Source organism: Aulonocara stuartgranti (assembly GCF_965226115.1).
Source record: "Aulonocara stuartgranti genome assembly, chromosome: 20".
NCBI lineage: Eukaryota > Metazoa > Chordata > Actinopteri > Cichliformes > Cichlidae > Aulonocara > Aulonocara stuartgranti.
Genome location: NC_138956.1, coordinates 11,737,693 through 11,754,992, shown reverse-complemented (window position 1 = coordinate 11,754,992; position 17,300 = coordinate 11,737,693). Strand labels below are relative to the sequence as shown.

Here is a 17,300-nt window from a genome sequence, read left to right as displayed (position 1 = left end):
CAAAAAAAGAAACCCACTGACATCACTTCAGATTAACTTCTTCAACAAAAATCTGCTCAGCAACAGCTAATTAAGAATGTGCAGAGGAACACATCATTTGCATTTTTTGTTTATGTATGTACAAAAAGCAAAACACTAACCTAAGTGTGCTGTCAGGATACATTACAGCACGGCGGGAATGCATGCGTGAAATCTGTCACAGCTGCCCAGGGCTGCTGGACGGAGGAGGCAGAGGAGCGAACAAGATGAAGAGACATCAAATGAGAGAGATAAGAGAGAGTGAAAATCAACAGAGCCGGTCAGAGGCTGACCTTTGGCCTTGTACCTGACGGGAAGGACAGCGGTCTCTCCTGCTCTGTCCATCTTGTCATCTCTTGCTGACAACACCAAGCTGTTTCACTTGCACTGCCTCTGTAAGTTATACCCCTCTGTTTCTTTCTGTTGACATAATCTTACCTGAGGCAGATATCAGGCAGGTAAAAAAATGTATTCACTCTACTGGCATGAAGGTACAATCAAAATAGTGTTTGTCCATAAATATGAGCCTACTTCTTTGTATTGAGCCACTTACAGTTATTTAAATGATCCAATGAACTCATGTATGTTCTGTTGAAAGGAGATAGCTTAAAGGACATGGTATTCCACAGATACATACAAACTGGTACTTTGGCATTGGCGCTGTGACACAATGGGTTTATGCCAACATTGAGATTGGTCTCAGTTCCAATTTGTTGCGCATGGATGCTTGCACAGGATCTCTCGGTCTCATATTTGATTGTACTTTCACTGTAAATCCTTTTCCTACATGCAGAACTGAAGTCCTGAGTCCAAAGCAAGGTTTTTTAGATTGATACTCACTGACAGAAATTATGTTTTTATTCATTAAAAAAAGACTATTTTTCAGTGATTGTGTGTATTCAGTTTGTCAGACGAAGCAACTGTTATAAAGTTTAAGATCTGGAGTTAAAAACAAAAAATCCTGTTTTCATCCGAAGCATTGTCAAGAGATGCTAAGCATTTCTAGATATCTCATGCTACATTAGGCAACAACACTAGCTGGAGACTGCTGCAGCCAGAATTCTGCCAATCATGTGCAAAGAGCTTGATGATCTTGTCGCCTTTGAAAAAAGGGAATAGGTCTGCAACCATTTCCAGTCTGTTGCTGTCTAAAAGGGTTGCACTTGACTAACTCAGATGGATAGCAATATGTTGGGAATCCGTCTGCATTTTTAAATTTAATGGCAATTATTTGCACATCTTCACTCTGAGAATGATTGAGAGTCCGAGGGAATGAGACAGGCAGCGGTTGTTTGGAGACAGGTTGTCTCTCCCCAGGCAACCTGCGCAATCCCCTTGTGATCATAAGCGATCGCCCAGAGGTTGAGAGGGTTGCACGTGACTTGTCAAAGAAAGGTTATCAACACCATATCTCCACAAGTCATAGCAGGAAGGTGGCCACCTGCTAAGAGAAATGCATTACATTGAATTGTACAGAAAGAATACAAAATTGCTCCATTTTCATGGAGCATAGAGCTGCATAGTGTGAAATTGCCTAGAGATATAGTGTGAAGCACACAGTGACAGAGAGACCTGTATCCATGGTGACTCTAATGTTCACTAAACAAGCAGTAATGTCTGGAGGGTAGATATTTTTCTTTATTCTTTGCTTTCAAACTCATTCATAATGATTATTCTTTTGCATTGATACAAAAAATATATGAAGTTAACCCTCGTGGAGACTAGCAATGCTCCTTGTGCATTGTTTCGCTGCTTAATCAAATGAGAATTAATCAGTGCTCAGTAAGCGATGCAGCACTGGCAGCTCTGAGGCATTGGATGCACTGTGAGAGGAGCCTACAGAGGACCAGATGACACCATATTGAGGGTTTTAAAAATTCAACATGTTTTGCATTCGTTTAAATCTCTAACAAAGTCAGAGAGAGGTCAGACACTAATGTTATCTGTCTGCACACTGCCTAATGCTTTGGTCAACATTTTTACATATTACATATATCTGTCTTGCATTTGCATTTGCAGACGTTTTCCATCAGCTTCCACCTTCTCCATAAAAACACAAAGACAGAATAATAACTACAGAACATTTGTTCCAAATGTGTGATTCACTTGCAGTTCCTAGCTCGTGTGATTTGGTGTCAGATTCAGATTTGACTGGCTTCAAATGATTTGTTTTAGCTTTGGGAGGAGATGACTGAGCCTTGGCTAGTGTGTTTAAGCCATTCTGTAAAATAATCCAGGATGTAGGAAAAAGAAAGTTTTCCACAAGTAGCCCGGGTAATATGGTACACTGCTTGCTTTCAGTGCAAATGTGATACAGCACAGGGCTGATCCAGCAGCTCTGGAGCTGAACATCTTATACTTAGGAGCTGCAGATCAGTAAAAACTAATGATGATTTCACTAATTTCATGAGATTTTCTTCCTATGCACCTCCCAACACATCTTTGCACCACTATTACTGTATATGCTACAGATTCAGGCTTCAGTGTTTCAAAAGTTTGAATTACCAAAATTCAAAACTCCTGTAAAAGTGTAAAACAAACCAGACTGAGGCCTAAAGATATCTAAAAAAAATCTTCAAAGTTTGATCCCACAGAGAGCAGTGCTGCATGAATTTTCTGGCATCTTTGTTCCACTATTGATGCAGTGTTTGAAACTTGGATGCTGACCTGCTGTTTGACTGAAATATACTCCCTGTAGCCCAGGGCTCAGGCTTCACCTGACACTATCGGCTGGCGGGGGTTCGCTCATGCTGAAAATGTAGGCGCATTGCTGTTATGTGCATATGGCGTATATTAATGTCACGTCTAGTAAATTACCGTGACGGTCTTGATGCGACCACTGCCCCTGGTGCAGGTCCAGCCGGATCGGTTGAACAGGAGGCTGCAGACCTCCCCCTCCATGCAGGGAGCCATCTCACACCACTGACGGCTGCGAACAATTCGTGCTGGGAGGCAAAGAAAGACATCAGGTCAAAGAGGTAAATTAGACAGAGAGACAGATTCACAGAGCGAGAGAGAAAAACTGCGGAAAAAGTCAACTTTTTTTTCCCCATAACAAACAAATCTGTTGTTTTTATGCTCACCAGACACAAAGGTAACCTTATACGTTGATGTCTCTAAAAGCCTGTAGTATTTTAATGAGGTTCTTGTTGAACTAGCATGTCAGAATTGCCTGTGGTAGTAACCTTTACAGGCCAGCTGGCGGTCCATAAATTACTCTCTTGCTAATGCAAGCTTTCACTGCAACTGCACAGAAAGATTGCTTCCCCCCCTCTTCCCGTTTTGACATTTTTTTCTTGGTGGAAATTAAAACATAATAATGTTTCATTTGTTTAAGCTAAATTATACTCTGAGAAGTTGAGTCCAGCTACAGCTTGGCCATAAATTTGATCCTGTTACAAAATGCACACATCTTCATTTTTCTTGGCATCATCAGAGAGCAGATGAATCCATCTTTTTCCCCCACTGAGGTCCTAATTAGCTGGAGGCTGTGGTGGTGGTGGCATATCTCCATTGTGTTTTACAGGTGTAGCCACAATTTAGGCGATTATTTGTTTTTAGCCTGCCTACCTAAAGAGATCATAGCTTTTATACACTGGAGATCATTGTGGCCATATTAGAACGTGACAAATGACATGACTGAAAATTGGTCAAAAAACACACAAAACGCAGATTGTAATAACAGACAGGGGGCCTTTTTCAAAAATTATTATATATTATATATATTTTTGTTTTTTACATGTGTCTTGTTGTCCAGTAACTGTGGGAGGAGAAAACTGTGTTCATTTAGCATGGACAAATGCATTAGTAAAATTGATGCAGCAGCACCATGGGTTTTTCAGTCTACACATTCTTCTTGTCAAAACCTGATGCCAACAAACCCACAATGCAAATTGAACATTAACAGATCAGTGACAGATTGGGAATTGTTGAGGCGGCGATGGTGAATAATAGAAGGAAATGGATTGCAGATGTCTGGTTAGACCGCTTTTTTATTTATTTTTTATTTTTTGTTGCACTCAGCACCCCCAGATTTACACTTTCAAACTTGCAGTCTTAAGCCCCAATGGACAGTGACATTATTTGAGCACTTCTAGCAGGTTTTACTCAAAATAAACCACAAACAACACAGGCAGCTGTGTTCCCTACACAGTAAACCCACTTATGGAGGCATTTGGCCAACATGTTAGTGGCAGGCTAGCAGCTGTAATTTGGTTTTAGGCCCTCGCAAATGTCAAATGTATTATTTCTGATGTCAGTATTGCTATGGTGCTGGACTTATTGTTTTTAGACTTTATGCAGTTGTGACACAAATGACAGCTGCAGGGGTCTGTAAACCTTAAATTCATTTTTAGTAGCATTTTATAGATAGATTAGAGAGAGGAGATTACATATCAGAAAGGCAATCAAAAACAAGCCTTTCTCCAGTCTTCTTAAAGTTATTTGTTGGCAGAAGACGTCAGGCTGTCACAGCGTAACCAAGTGATGCTCCCATTCTCCCGCTGCAGCCTGACTGCATGACATTGAATTAACATTCGCCTGTCGTCGAGGTTGATAAGCACTGATTGTTCTTTACACAGCGTGCTAAAGCAACACTGAAAGGTTATCAGCTCTCTGCGGACCTGGCTGGGGCCACCGCTCCTGCCTACCCACAATCCCCCGGGGCAGCACATTGTGGAACGAGGTAACATGGTGGGCAAATTGAAAGAGAGGAACTACAATTCGCTGAATGTCCGGAGGAGAGCTGATGGTGGAACCGAGAGGGGAGCCGCAGAAGGGGAAGCGGAAAGAGGTGCGGAAAGGGAGGCCTTGTGACATTTTGCTGTGAGGTATTCCTGTCCAGGCCTTGTTAACGGTCTGAAATTGGTCTTTGGAGTGTCAGACCCCAACTGCTAGTCTGCAATAAAGATCTGCTGTCTTGTGGTATTTATCAAGCTGGCCGAATAGCACCCTCATGTATGTAACGCGGCACACACAATCACTGCTGTGTAAATACAAAGCCATTCTCCCTCAGCAAATAATGGATATTATTTACTCATCGTGGAAGGAGCTGTGCTTTTTTAAGCCTGCTCTCATAGTGTTGCCATGCAGCCAGGGAGAGACAGCAGTTCAACAAAACAATACATAAACCTGTCGTCGCATCGTACAGAACGAGCTTAAGAAGATAGTTTAGCTTTGCGACTGGATTCTGAGACAAAATGGTCATTTTGGCATCATCCTGAGTGGGGAAGAGGCAAATCTAAAGTGACCTTCCTCCTGACACAGCAACGTGCCGCGGTGAATTTTCATTTTCACAGCTATCCGTCAGGTGCAACAAAGCGTAGATTTATCAGTCAGTTGCAGATGTAGTTTTGAGTACATTACAGGGCCAGCAAAACTCAATTTCCAGGGCAAGGAATAAAAGCTGAGCTGGCAAAGCGGTGGGAGTGCTGACTAACCGTGGAGTGCATCAGGCCAGCCAACCCAGAGTCACGCAGGTTGGCTAAAATAAATGCAGTTTTCAGCTCCTGCTGTACTATCCGGGCACCCGATAGCTTGCCCTTGTTACTTTTTCAATGCCATCCATGACAACATGAGTTGATCTATGATGACTTGATGAGTCTCCTGGTGCTGAGAGCCGTGGATTGGTGACACGGCGTTAGGGGGGGATGAGAGCATTGCTGTGATAACCTCATGCACGACAACATCATGAATAACGCGAGCGGCAACAAAACGGCAGCGCTGCAGTTCGGCTTCAGCCTGTCTCCATCCATCAAACCTATCGCTCCCAAAATGCTGGCACGCACAATTGTAGACACATTAAAAAGCTTAGACGTTACAACCACCCACCCACCCACTAAGCTTCTGTGCTAAAGCTGTCTGAAAATATCTGTCTGCTGCTTGATTTCACCCTTCAGTATGCTTTACATGCTGTGGGTATAATAAACCTGGCTTGTTGGGTTACTCAACTGGTGCAAATTGCTGGAAATATTGTGGCTATCTTGGCATTATAGTTTTATCATGGTGTTTGAACAGATTTTCAGGCCTGTTTTGTAATGTTTTCCTGTTTGTTATGGTAACAGCAGAGATGAAACAGCTGGCTGTGGTGGCTGGAAGAGAGGAGGAGAGTGTCTCTGTCTGGCCGACACCTGGGTGGCCCGTCGTGTCGCAGTCGCTGTCGGAGTCCCACCCAGGGACCGCGGACGTCAAGCCAGGCTTATCAGCTGCCAGGGTCCCTGTCGGGGTACGGCTCTGGACCTCAAACTAGATCACACGTAAGACCATCTGTCCCCCCTGCACACGGTGCCAAGCCCTGCCCAGCGCAACACAACACTGCCAGACGAGACTCAGAGCAGGGCAGGAGGCACAACGGCGACTTCTAAACCAGACGCGCTGCTAATCTGATGAAATTCTGCCACCGCAGAAGAGCAAAAAATAACATCAAATTTATACTCAAGCCACAGGCAGCTCATTTAAAATGTATTCAGATGAAGAGAGAGACACTTTCTCACCAAGGACACACCAAAGGATTAATTGCATCGAAGAAAAAAAACAAAGCGACAAATGAATCACTAGAACAATTAATTAAGAGCATCTTTTGAAATGAAATAATGGAACTAATACTGATGATTCTTATGCAGCAGTAAACACCCTACAAGATTATAGCCAGTCATTAAAGCTGGGCACCAAAAACACTGTAACAGGTTTTTACAGGTTTTCAGGCTCATGTTAATTAAACTTCAATCACAGATCAATCTGCAACATTATCCTGACAGCATGGGCCTGATGGGCTGATGATCAGCCCGCCTACAAAATGTATCCACACATAATCATGTATTGTGTTTGTTGAGAATCCAGTTAGTTTCCTGTTGCAGTTTTTTGGGGGGGCTTGCTTTGCATTTCTGGTGGGTAGTGTTTTATTTGTGGTTGTTGACACAGATGGGAAGTTTACGCTCCACTGATCAGAAATCAATAAACCATTAGTAGAGTTGTACCATAAAAAAATAATTTTTTTATGTTTATGAAGTGGTTATAACCAATCTGGGTTAATCCATCAATCAACTGGCTTTTCATGAGCAACAAAGTATTGGTCAATTACAGAGGGTCAAAATTAACCAGATGCCAAATATTGTATTTTCAGAAAATACCTGTTCCATATTATTGTAGGGTCTACCTTACAATGTGAAGCGCCTTGAGTTGACTGTTGTGATTTGCTGCTGTATAAATACAATAAAATTGAATTCAACTGAAAATTTACACTCCTTTAACTACACAGGGGACAACTATCAAAGTTACAAATGCAACAGTGATACAACAAGACTTTTTATCACTTGTCATTAGCCTTTCGTCTTTTTCTAAAGCTGAATTTTGTCACTGCACCGAATCTTTTCTTGGCATCACTGTTGAAAGCAACGTTCCATAGAAAGTTCATTCAAAGGTAGTAAATTGCGCACTTAGACACACTAGTAATCAAACGCTTGTAGATTGCAGGGTGACTCCATTTCCATGAAAAACTATTAAATAAAAATCTTAAAGGTGTTTTTACTCTCTGCATAGAGGGCTTTTAATGTGAAACATCAGCACATCCTTTTTTTTTAAATTGCAATTGCAAATAAAAGAAACATTTGAACTCCTTGGTGAATAAAAATATTTCTCCTAAACAGAAAGAAAAAAAAAACAAGAGCAACAAATTCAATTCAATTAAAATTAACTTTACACGTTCTTTTGTGCTTATGCAACACTGAATAATCATGGCTGTGTTCCATATGAAAGATGAAATTGCTCATGAAACTGCTGCTATGAAATATACATTCAATAAATATTAAAATGATCAAGATGAGGTAAATATGGAAGGAAGTGCTGTTAGCACTGCAGGCAAACTATGCCAACAACACTAGCAAATGAATGTCAGATCAGAAGCAAACATGTTTTTCAAAGTCACGCTTGTTTAAAACGAGGGCCTGGCTCTGTCTGCAGTTAAAATAAAGAGTACATCTAATCCTCTCGGCTATGCGTCTGCAATATAAATACGAAAAAAACCTCTGCTTTTGTTTTGTTTTGATGCTTCTTCTAAATCACTTCTTTTGCCCGTTTATTGTCAATAACGCTTTGACTGAGCGCAAAACGAGAAGCTTGAACCCAGCATATAAACGGTCTCCCTGCAGCCTCTTATCATGGTGGCCATCGAGCTTCATACGATTACCGTGTGATGTGGTGGCATGGCAACAACGGGCCACGCAGAGAAAGGGAGCAGGAGAGACTCGGGGAGCAGATTAGAGTGAGAGCAGGGAGACAAGCAAGGAAAAGCACATAATCCTCCTGTGTACAGTGTGCAGACTAAACCTGCACAACCCTGACATACAGCAGCACAAAAAGAGGGCAAAAAAGCTTGAAATACGCCTACAAAAAGAGTATCAAAAGAAGTAACTTGCAGAAAAAAAGCCACTGCCCTTGCTGCAACATGTTCAGTGAAGTAAAAAAAACAAAAAAAAACAGGAGGAACAACTCGGTAATATGTCATACTGCACAAGCAATGCAGCTACCGTCTAGGCTAATCAATTCATATATTCACAGGTAACAACAGACTTTATTCACTTTGAGGCTTAGATAGTTTTGTCGTTATGTAATTACTGAAGGCAGAATACAAGCAGGACGGCAAGGGAGATAAGAAGAATTGTCCAATTGCCTCTGTTAAGCCATCAGCTGCAGATTGTAGTAACTTTGAAAATGTCTCAGAGGTTACATCAGACTAAGCCTTGGATTTTAGTTTCGATTCATTACAGGAAACAGTAAAGGCCCTCAAATCCCAGAGCTTTTCGTGGTGATTATAACTCTGCCGATGACTTGATCCAATCTGTGCTCACAGTGTAAATTGCACGTATACACTCCAAAAGGTCAGCTGCTCACGGGGTCAAATGTCAAACTGTGCACTTTATCAGTGTGTAGTGTGAAAAGTCAATCTCCCAAAGTTCTGTGCACAGCAACCAAAGCTGACAAGCATCAGTTCTTTGAAAATCCAGTAACAGACAAACATAAATACGAATAACCCTCCACACTGGTCATACCTATTGGGTAAAAATGGATGTTTATCAAAGCTTCAGTTCTGACTGTAATCACATTACCACTCACCATAGCTGACAATGGAAATGTTGGAACATTATTCTACCTCAGGTGAAAATCAAAGGTTTTACTTCTATACTCTGTTGAGTGTATTCAGCTGTTAATTTTCCAGTGTTAAAACACTACATCTCCAAAACCAGTTATGTAGATGTTTGTAAAGGACATATCTAAAGTCTGAATTCACTCAATAAAGCTTCCTTGATCGCTGTCCATGGTGCTGATCGTTGAGCTGATCTAGCTTATGGATCCTGGTAGATGAACTGGCCTTTGTTCTATTAGGTCAGTCGCCTAATGTCTGCAATATCTTTGGGTACTAATTCATAATACATTATTTGCATGCTAACAGCTAAAGTTTTGATATCCTTAGATCTGATGTCTTTACCAGCTTTAATCACACTACTGGAAATAAAGGTGGACCGTGCAGGTTGTCGAGATATAACAGGATTTGACACTGTTGCATCTGTGACTCACACCTTTACAAAAATGCTCTATTACTTCCAAAAGACAAGTTATCCCCCCGCAAAAATAACCTTCCATATTTCTTATTAGATATTGAACGTGTAGATCCAGCTGCAGAAACCGGGGGAACTAGAGAAGACTATGACGTGGCAAAAATATATCCCACTAGAAGTGAACCAGGGACATTGCAGTTATTTGCTAATCATAAGTCAGCACACATCTTAATTTTTCAATCCTTGGTCTCAGCATTTAATAGCTATTGGTATTATGTATGAGCATGCTCTTGATCTTTCTACCGCTTTATAAAATGAATAGTTACATATTCCGTTCAATCCAGTTTTAACTAGAGTATGTGCCACCCATTGACAACAAAAGCCATCTCAAGGTGCTTTGTATTGTAAGCTAAAGACTTTACAAAGAGAAAGCCAACGAGCCGATGATCCTTTATGAGCAAGCGATTCGCAACAGTGTCCTCACTTTGTAAGACGAGGAGACCTCTTTGTGTTACAAACTGTAACATCCAATCTGTAACACCCAAATGCACACCTTTGTCTCATTTAGTGGCCTCATTCAAATGCGGATCCACAAATACAGAGAAATTAAAGCCATATCCTCTCTTAGCTACTTGTCTGCAACGTGCTTCCACTCGCCCTCTGGATGTGAGAGCACCACTCATGGGTTCTCTTGCAGGATGAAGGAGGACACAGCGCCTGCCTGGCCAGATATCAGAAAACACTGCTTAACTTGTCCATCGGCAGGTTCAGTCATAAAGAGTGCACTAAAAAGGCCAGTTGTTATCACAAGCACAACTTTAGAGTTATTAACACTTTTATTGCACTTACAGTAACATAACTAGTTAAAATCAAGTCTGGCAACCCGCCTCTCAATTTCTCTGTTCTGTGTGTGTCGGTTTCACCACAATACACAGGCCATGACGCAGAAATGTTGAAACAGAGAGCAGAGGATAGAAAAAAAAAGGAAGGAGCACACATAAATAGCACAAGCTCCTGATATGACTGCGTAATCAAGCAGCTAAAAATGCGCCAATGTCGGATAAACCTTGTTCCCGATTTTCAGTTCTAACAAGCCGCATCCACGGGATTGGTTCCTTAGTCTTGTTGTGTTTGAAACTGCACTGACATCCTGCAGCTCCCAGGCAAAAAACGCTCAGCCATGTAGCTGACTGCTTGTCTTCGAGCACACAAAAGAAACACCATATGGACATGCATATAAACCACAGCTCTCCGTCACAAAAAGGAATTTGTTTAAGTTACTCTTTAACCTGAAAAACAAATGAGATTTTTGTGCTCCGTTCACCATATGTTTCCAAAATTAGTCATAGCTGTAAACACCCCGTATCAGGCAGGCTAGCTCGCCTTTGTTTACATGCCACAGACGGAGAGTCAGTGACGGTTCCACTTTCATTAAAGGTCACTGTTCTATCACAGGATCACAAAAGGGCAGTGATCCACTTCTTCTGCAGCTGTGAAAGTGTTGTATAAAACTGATCAGGAAGAAAGTGGAACACTGAAAGAATGATCCCCGGCCTTGGTGAGATACAGAAATATATAAACCTATTTATAAGTCTGTGAATTGTTTATGTGTTTAGAAGGGCAAAAGAGGATTTATGGGAAGGGCCATTAAAGTGAATGTAAATGAATATGCTCTCAGCTAAAAGGTTAGAGAGGATATGTGAGCACAGGCATCATTAAATCCACTGCATTTTGGTGCAATACACACTAATTCCATTTAAAATCCTGGCAACGACTGACGAGCTCAGCTGTCAGCAGAAAATCTTAATATGACCCTGCAAGCAACAGGTCCCAACTTTAATGCGCTGGCTATTAATGGAGCGTAGGGTGTGGTGGGGCAGGAAGCCAGTAATAATCAATTTCCTGCTGCTGTAATCATAGTTCTCTGTAAATTAATTAGCATCTGTTGAGTGTTATGGAAAAATGTCTGCGGAGAGGGAGAGGTGGTTAAAAGCAGCGCGCCGAGAGGATGACATGGACTGTGGGGCTCTGGTGTCAGGGATATTAGATTAAGGCCAACATGAGTCATCGCATGATGGAACTAATGGTGCATCTGATTGTGATATTGTGAGCTCCAATCACACCCCTCCCATCCCTTTCATCGTTCTTATCACCCTTAGCTAGATACTGTCCAATGGCTCAGAGACAGGGGCTCTAAAGTATAAAATCTTATCTACAAAGTGGATGAACACTGGAGTCTCCATTACAAGTGATCTTTATTTTTTTTTTAAAAACCCAGGTGGAGGAGGAAAAGGAGGAGGAAAATTCAACCCAATACACGCTGGAGACACAAAGCAATTACTAATTTGTTGATGTCACAGTGGCTGACTGAAGAAGGCCTAATGCAGACAACCAATCACACAGTTAGGAGTAAAACAGTCTAAAAGGCATCAAAAAGTCAGACATGCAAAGTGATTATTGATTGGCTGGTTAAACAACCAAATTACATCGGCACTTACTTTTAATGGAGAGAGAAGGAAGCCAATACATTTTGTTCATTGGGCTTATTGAGGACAGGTTGCGCTCTGTTGTTGTTGAAGTCTGGCTTTTTACCCAGTGTCAAACGGGGGAGATGATGCTGCTTTGCATTAGGATATTTTTGATATTAATAACTTGGCTGTAAAGTGGCTAATGACTCTTTGTCCTGTTTTCTTCCATTCTCCTTGGGTTGGTAAAGTTTCATGACTGCATAGTGCATGGTTACGACGCTACCATTTTGACAAAGACTGTCCAAAGACAGGACAGTCAGACCGACACAGCGGTGCCGTAGTTCCTGCAACAGCAGGTTTGTCCAGCAGCACGTTTGGAAGTCACGACACAGGCGGACAGACAGAAAACAGCAACTGCATTCCACTCAGGAGTAGCCGATGCAGGGCTGCGGTATTGTGCATTTTGCTTCACTGAAATGGGACTCCTACTGGAACAGAGACATTATTGTTAATAGTTACACCTGTGCTTTTCCTCTTATAATTTGTCATGATGTTCCTGTTATGTCAAAATGTCTGCCATGAAAAAGGTCTGTAGATGCTGTTGTGGCAGAGGAAATGATTCCACGTGTCATTATCGCATGTATTATTGGTCTTGGCGATATTTTAACCTGAAGTTGATTTTTTTTTTTTCATTTTGTTTGCAGATCAGTTTAGTTTAGAGTTTAGTTTCAGATATCCCAGTTCCAGTAAAGATACATTTATCAAAGCTTCCTTGCTTTGGAAATTTGACCAAAGCAAGAATGGATCAAATGAAAAACTAATTTATTTTAAATAGTGTTATTTTCCGCAGTTACTTCTTCTGGGGAACCTGCTTCCAGTGTGGATTTGGGGATACAGACACACTTTACTTTTAAGATTAAGCTTAAATTTCTATGTGTTTATAGTTAAGGCTGGGTCAGGTGACCCTGTACTCTCCCTTAGTTATGCTGTAGTAGGCCTAGACTGCTGTGGGCTCACTCTCCATGTGTTTATACACCACTCTACGTTTAATCATTAGTTATTATTAATCTCTGGCTCTCTTCCACAGCTGTTTTTGTCCTGTCTCTCTGTCTCATCTCCAACCAGTCACAGCAGATGGCTGCCCCTCGCTGAGCCTGGTTCTGCTGGAGGTTTCTTCCTGTTAAAGGTTTTTGCTTCCCACACTCGCCAAGTGCTTCATCACAGGAGGTCGTCTGATTGCTAGACTTGAATTGATTGTTGTTATGATTTGGCATATAAATATCGCATCAGTTGAATTTAGTTTTGTTTTTTATTTCCATTAACTAAAATGTTTTTTTCAGTATTTATGTCACTACTTTAATTTTGGTGTTTAGTTTTATTTTACAGTGTATTATTCAGCTTTTCTCAACGGGACCAGAGCATCCAGAGAGCACTCCTAGGTTTGTGAAATTACAATGCAATTACATACATTAAAAACTATCAAATTATTTTTTTTTGCACGAGATTTATTCAAATACTTCATTGTTCTCCACTCCTGCATTACTGCAAAAAATGTACAAAAGTAAATACATGACTAGGTTTCCCACTTTTTCCCACCTTGTTCAGAAACACAGATCGAGATCCCACACTCAACAAGAGTAAAAAGTTTGACACAACTTGTTCAATTAAGTATGAAGCCACTGCTAGCAGCCAGCTAGTGTAGGTTAACATAGAGACTGGAAAGAATAACTGCTAGCCTGGCTCCGTACAAAGAAAACTAAACCCTGCCTGCAGGCATCTCTGAGGTTCATTATTAACAGTAGTATAGAAATATCACAATCATATTTTACAAGAGATCATTCCTTGTACATCCTGGAGACTCTGCTAGTGGTGTTAGGGTTAGGGTGTAAGCCAAGCTAACCAGCCGCTAGTGATCATATGTAGCACACAAGTGTGCCAGGAGACTCGATCCTTAACTCTTGATGAAAAACACTTCCCTAAAAAAAATCTTAAAATTAAAAAAAAAAAAACCCTAAATGCTCAGAGAATATTTCTACTTTAATAGTTTAATTGAACTACAGCTGTTCAATTTATGGTGGTAAAGGTGGAGTTGCATACAACAGGCTTCATATAGGGAAATATTAAAAGGTTTTGACATGCCGACTGCAATATAGTTGTTATAGGTGAAATACAAATAGTTTTTCTTCAAGCATAGGGGAAAAATCCATTGTGTTACAGAAATATTGAAATTACTTTGAACTTTTTTTTCATCAATTACACTTTTTAATTAGATTGTTTCTATGTTTATAGCACACCAGCCGATTCAGTTGCTTGCCAAAGTGACTTCTTCTCCCGCTGTACTGAATCACTCCAGCTACGTTCTCTAATATTTATTCTCCATTGGGCTAGAGAAGTCACTGAACTCACCATCTACGCAGGCCGGCCTCGCCCTGGTGGTGCCGGCGATCTGTCCTCTCCTGCAGGCGCAGCGGGCTGTCTGCCTGGCGATGGTCCGCCTGGGAACACTGCTGTCTCTGTTGAGCATCACTATCTCGCAGGTTCCCACCGCCAACTGGCCTGCCAAACACAGCAGTGAGGATAAAGTACATCACATTAGCATAATGAGTCAGTAATGAACTTATTACAGAGGAGCAACTGGTGTTCAAAGGTGAAAACGACAGGCTGGCTGTTGTTTGCAAAGAGACATTTTTTTTACCTTTTTGGCTTTGTGTTCCACTAAAGAGTTTAATATTCTCATTAAAAATGTCAGGAAAGTTTTTAGTGCTTTAAAAGCAGGCGGCTAGAATGCTTTTTCAGTTTTAATACAGCATGACAGAGTTCTCTTGATGAAAGTGCCTTACAGGGATCATGCAGGGAAAAAAAATCAGTTAAAAGAGCATCTTCCATTTGGCTACCCATAACTGCAAAATAACAAACACACGAGTCAGAGGCTCCGAGATATGAGAGCACCATAAAACAACTTATTGATTTTTTTCACGTAATGGGCAAAATCTAAAGACTTCTTCTGACTGTGAGCATGAATGTTCTCTGCAAATTTCATAGCAGTCAACCCATTAAATAATGAAACATAAAGACTGTTCTCGCCGTGAAATTGACAACACTGGCCATTTGTAGATAACTTATCCTCGCGTGTACCTGAAAATATCCACTTTACAGGCAGTCGCAATAATTAAACAGAGAACTCACAGCCATGCCCGAACGTACAATGTGAGGTTAACACTCTCACACCCTGTTTGAAGCCACATTTATTTATTTTTTGCTCTTTTTTATTTGACTATCCAAATGAGTTGGACCACTGACAGAAATAAAATGTTACTTGGTTGACGGAGTAGAGGGTGCTGGGCACTGCTCCTACACCAGACAGACCAATTTTCAAGCCAAGCTAAGCTCTACTGAGACAGCAAATGGACAGAATGTCTTAAAGTGATGCTCAGAAATCTGTGTGTGTGTGTGTGTGTGTGTGTGTGTGTGTGTGTGTGTGTGTGTGTGTGTGTGTGTGTGTGTGTGCTATTCTTATAGTTCTGTCCAAGCACAGAGAATTACTTCAGAGTTCTCCAGGCATTACAAATTGATGGATAACTCCCTGGCCAGGGACACGTGTATAAGCAGCTTTTCCAAGTTTGCCACAGTGTTATCTTTAAATTAATTACACAAACTGGAGAAATCTACATTTTGCAAGCATGCTTTAGTTGCAGATGAACTACATGGGAGGGGCAAGGGGGGTGTATGAAGGGGAGGTTCTCCATTCTTCAAAACATCTAAGAGAAAAGGCAGATTAGAGAAGAGTGTGTACTGCAGTTCCTGTAAGGTCAATCCTTGGCATTCACCAACCATAGCTCCTTTATGCTGCTGCTTCTAGTCGCTTCCCGCCACACTCAAATGCTCATTAAGTGAGACGCTAACTGCTATGTAGCATGAAATGAGCGCAATAATGGCAAAGGTTGAAAGGGTTGTTGATGAACACAAATGACTCATAAAATTACCTGAGCAGTGCTGAGACATCCAAGTATCAGAGCAAGATGTCTGTGAAGATTTAAGGTGACCCTGCGGCATTTCTTTTAGCATAATTCACCAAGTTGAGATACTTCCTGTCCATAGCAACGATAGTTAGGTAGGCGATAGATAGACTCACGGGCAAAAATTAACTTGCCGGGTTGACTGCTTTTCCTTCAGAGCTTTCTGGCATTAAACCTTCTTTCATTTTATATTTTCTAGTTGCAGTTTGTTTGTGTTTAAGCAACAAAATACTTGGTTAGGTCCACATACTTGGTCCACAGAGGAGGGACTCCTCAGTTGTAGGTAATGTTTTCTCTACCGCCGTGCAGGTCAAACTTTATATTTCTACACCAGAGTTGGCTAATCATATTATCCGACTTGTTCTGCCCTACTCGTTTGCTGGAAGTACTTTTCACTTCCAGCAGTGCTACTTGACATCAAAAACAGGCTTACGGGGTATCTCAGCCTCTCAGTTAATAGATCAACGAATGGGCTGCAGTTTCCACTGACAGCCACACTTTGCTATTTAAGCTGATAAGACTGGTTTACTTTTTCCATAAAATTACCTCCAGAAGTGTTAAGAGCCATAAAACAAAACCAGCTCTACAGAGATCTGCTATGTAAATCTAATTTCATAACATCAGCCTTGCTGGCCACCCTCCACCGCGCACCACCATCACTCAGCCCACCCGCCTCTCTCGTTTTTCTGCTGAGGCGAGATCCTGTATACTTGGTTGTTGCTTGGAGGACAGAGGTGCCATCAGATATCAGTGCTCAACACTGAACAGATGAATGGGCTTCATGTAATAAGCCTGAAGGAAGACAACAGTAAGGCGCTGGGGGAGTTGAAGTGGTGAGTTGAGTAGTGTGTGGGTGGGGGTAGCTGCTTTGTAAAGCGCCCTTAGCCATGGCCAGCGCTCCATCATACGTACAGGAGTTAATTCATGTGACAGAGGGTTTCTGTCACTCAGTGGTGTGAGGACACTTTGCCTCGTCTCTGTTTCACATGATGAAATGCACATATGGCCGTGGCAGCGAGGAGAGCGCCGACTGAAGGATGGGAATGGTCGCTGAACAGGCCCTGGATCCTGTCAGAAATGACAACAAGAAGTAGTAGACACTGGCTTTAAGCACCGACTGGCAGCTTGATCACCTTATCAGTGAATCATAACACTATGCTAGTGCTAACTGGCAACACAGACACACACAGGGGACCAAACGCACACAGGTTAGAGCAAAGATGTGAGTCTGTGCTCTACATATCAGC

At 41.6% G+C, this 17,300-nt stretch overlaps 1 protein-coding gene across 5 annotated transcripts in view; it reads right to left on the bottom strand.

Annotated features, from left to right (window-relative positions):
* The window catches only part of tafa5l (TAFA chemokine like family member 5, like), a 44,796-nt gene that overhangs the window by 16,368 nt on the left and 11,128 nt on the right, over window positions 1-17,300 (bottom strand). For all 5 annotated transcript variants that reach the window (XM_082517762.1, XM_082517763.1, XM_082517759.1 and 2 more), the window contains 2 exons: window positions 14,444-14,593; window positions 2,836-2,963 (listed from right to left, as the gene is read on the bottom strand). In XM_082517762.1, coding sequence (XP_082373888.1) covers window positions 2,836-2,963; window positions 14,444-14,593 — 278 coding nt within the window. The remainder of the gene's footprint in view (window positions 1-2,835; window positions 2,964-14,443; window positions 14,594-17,300) is intronic.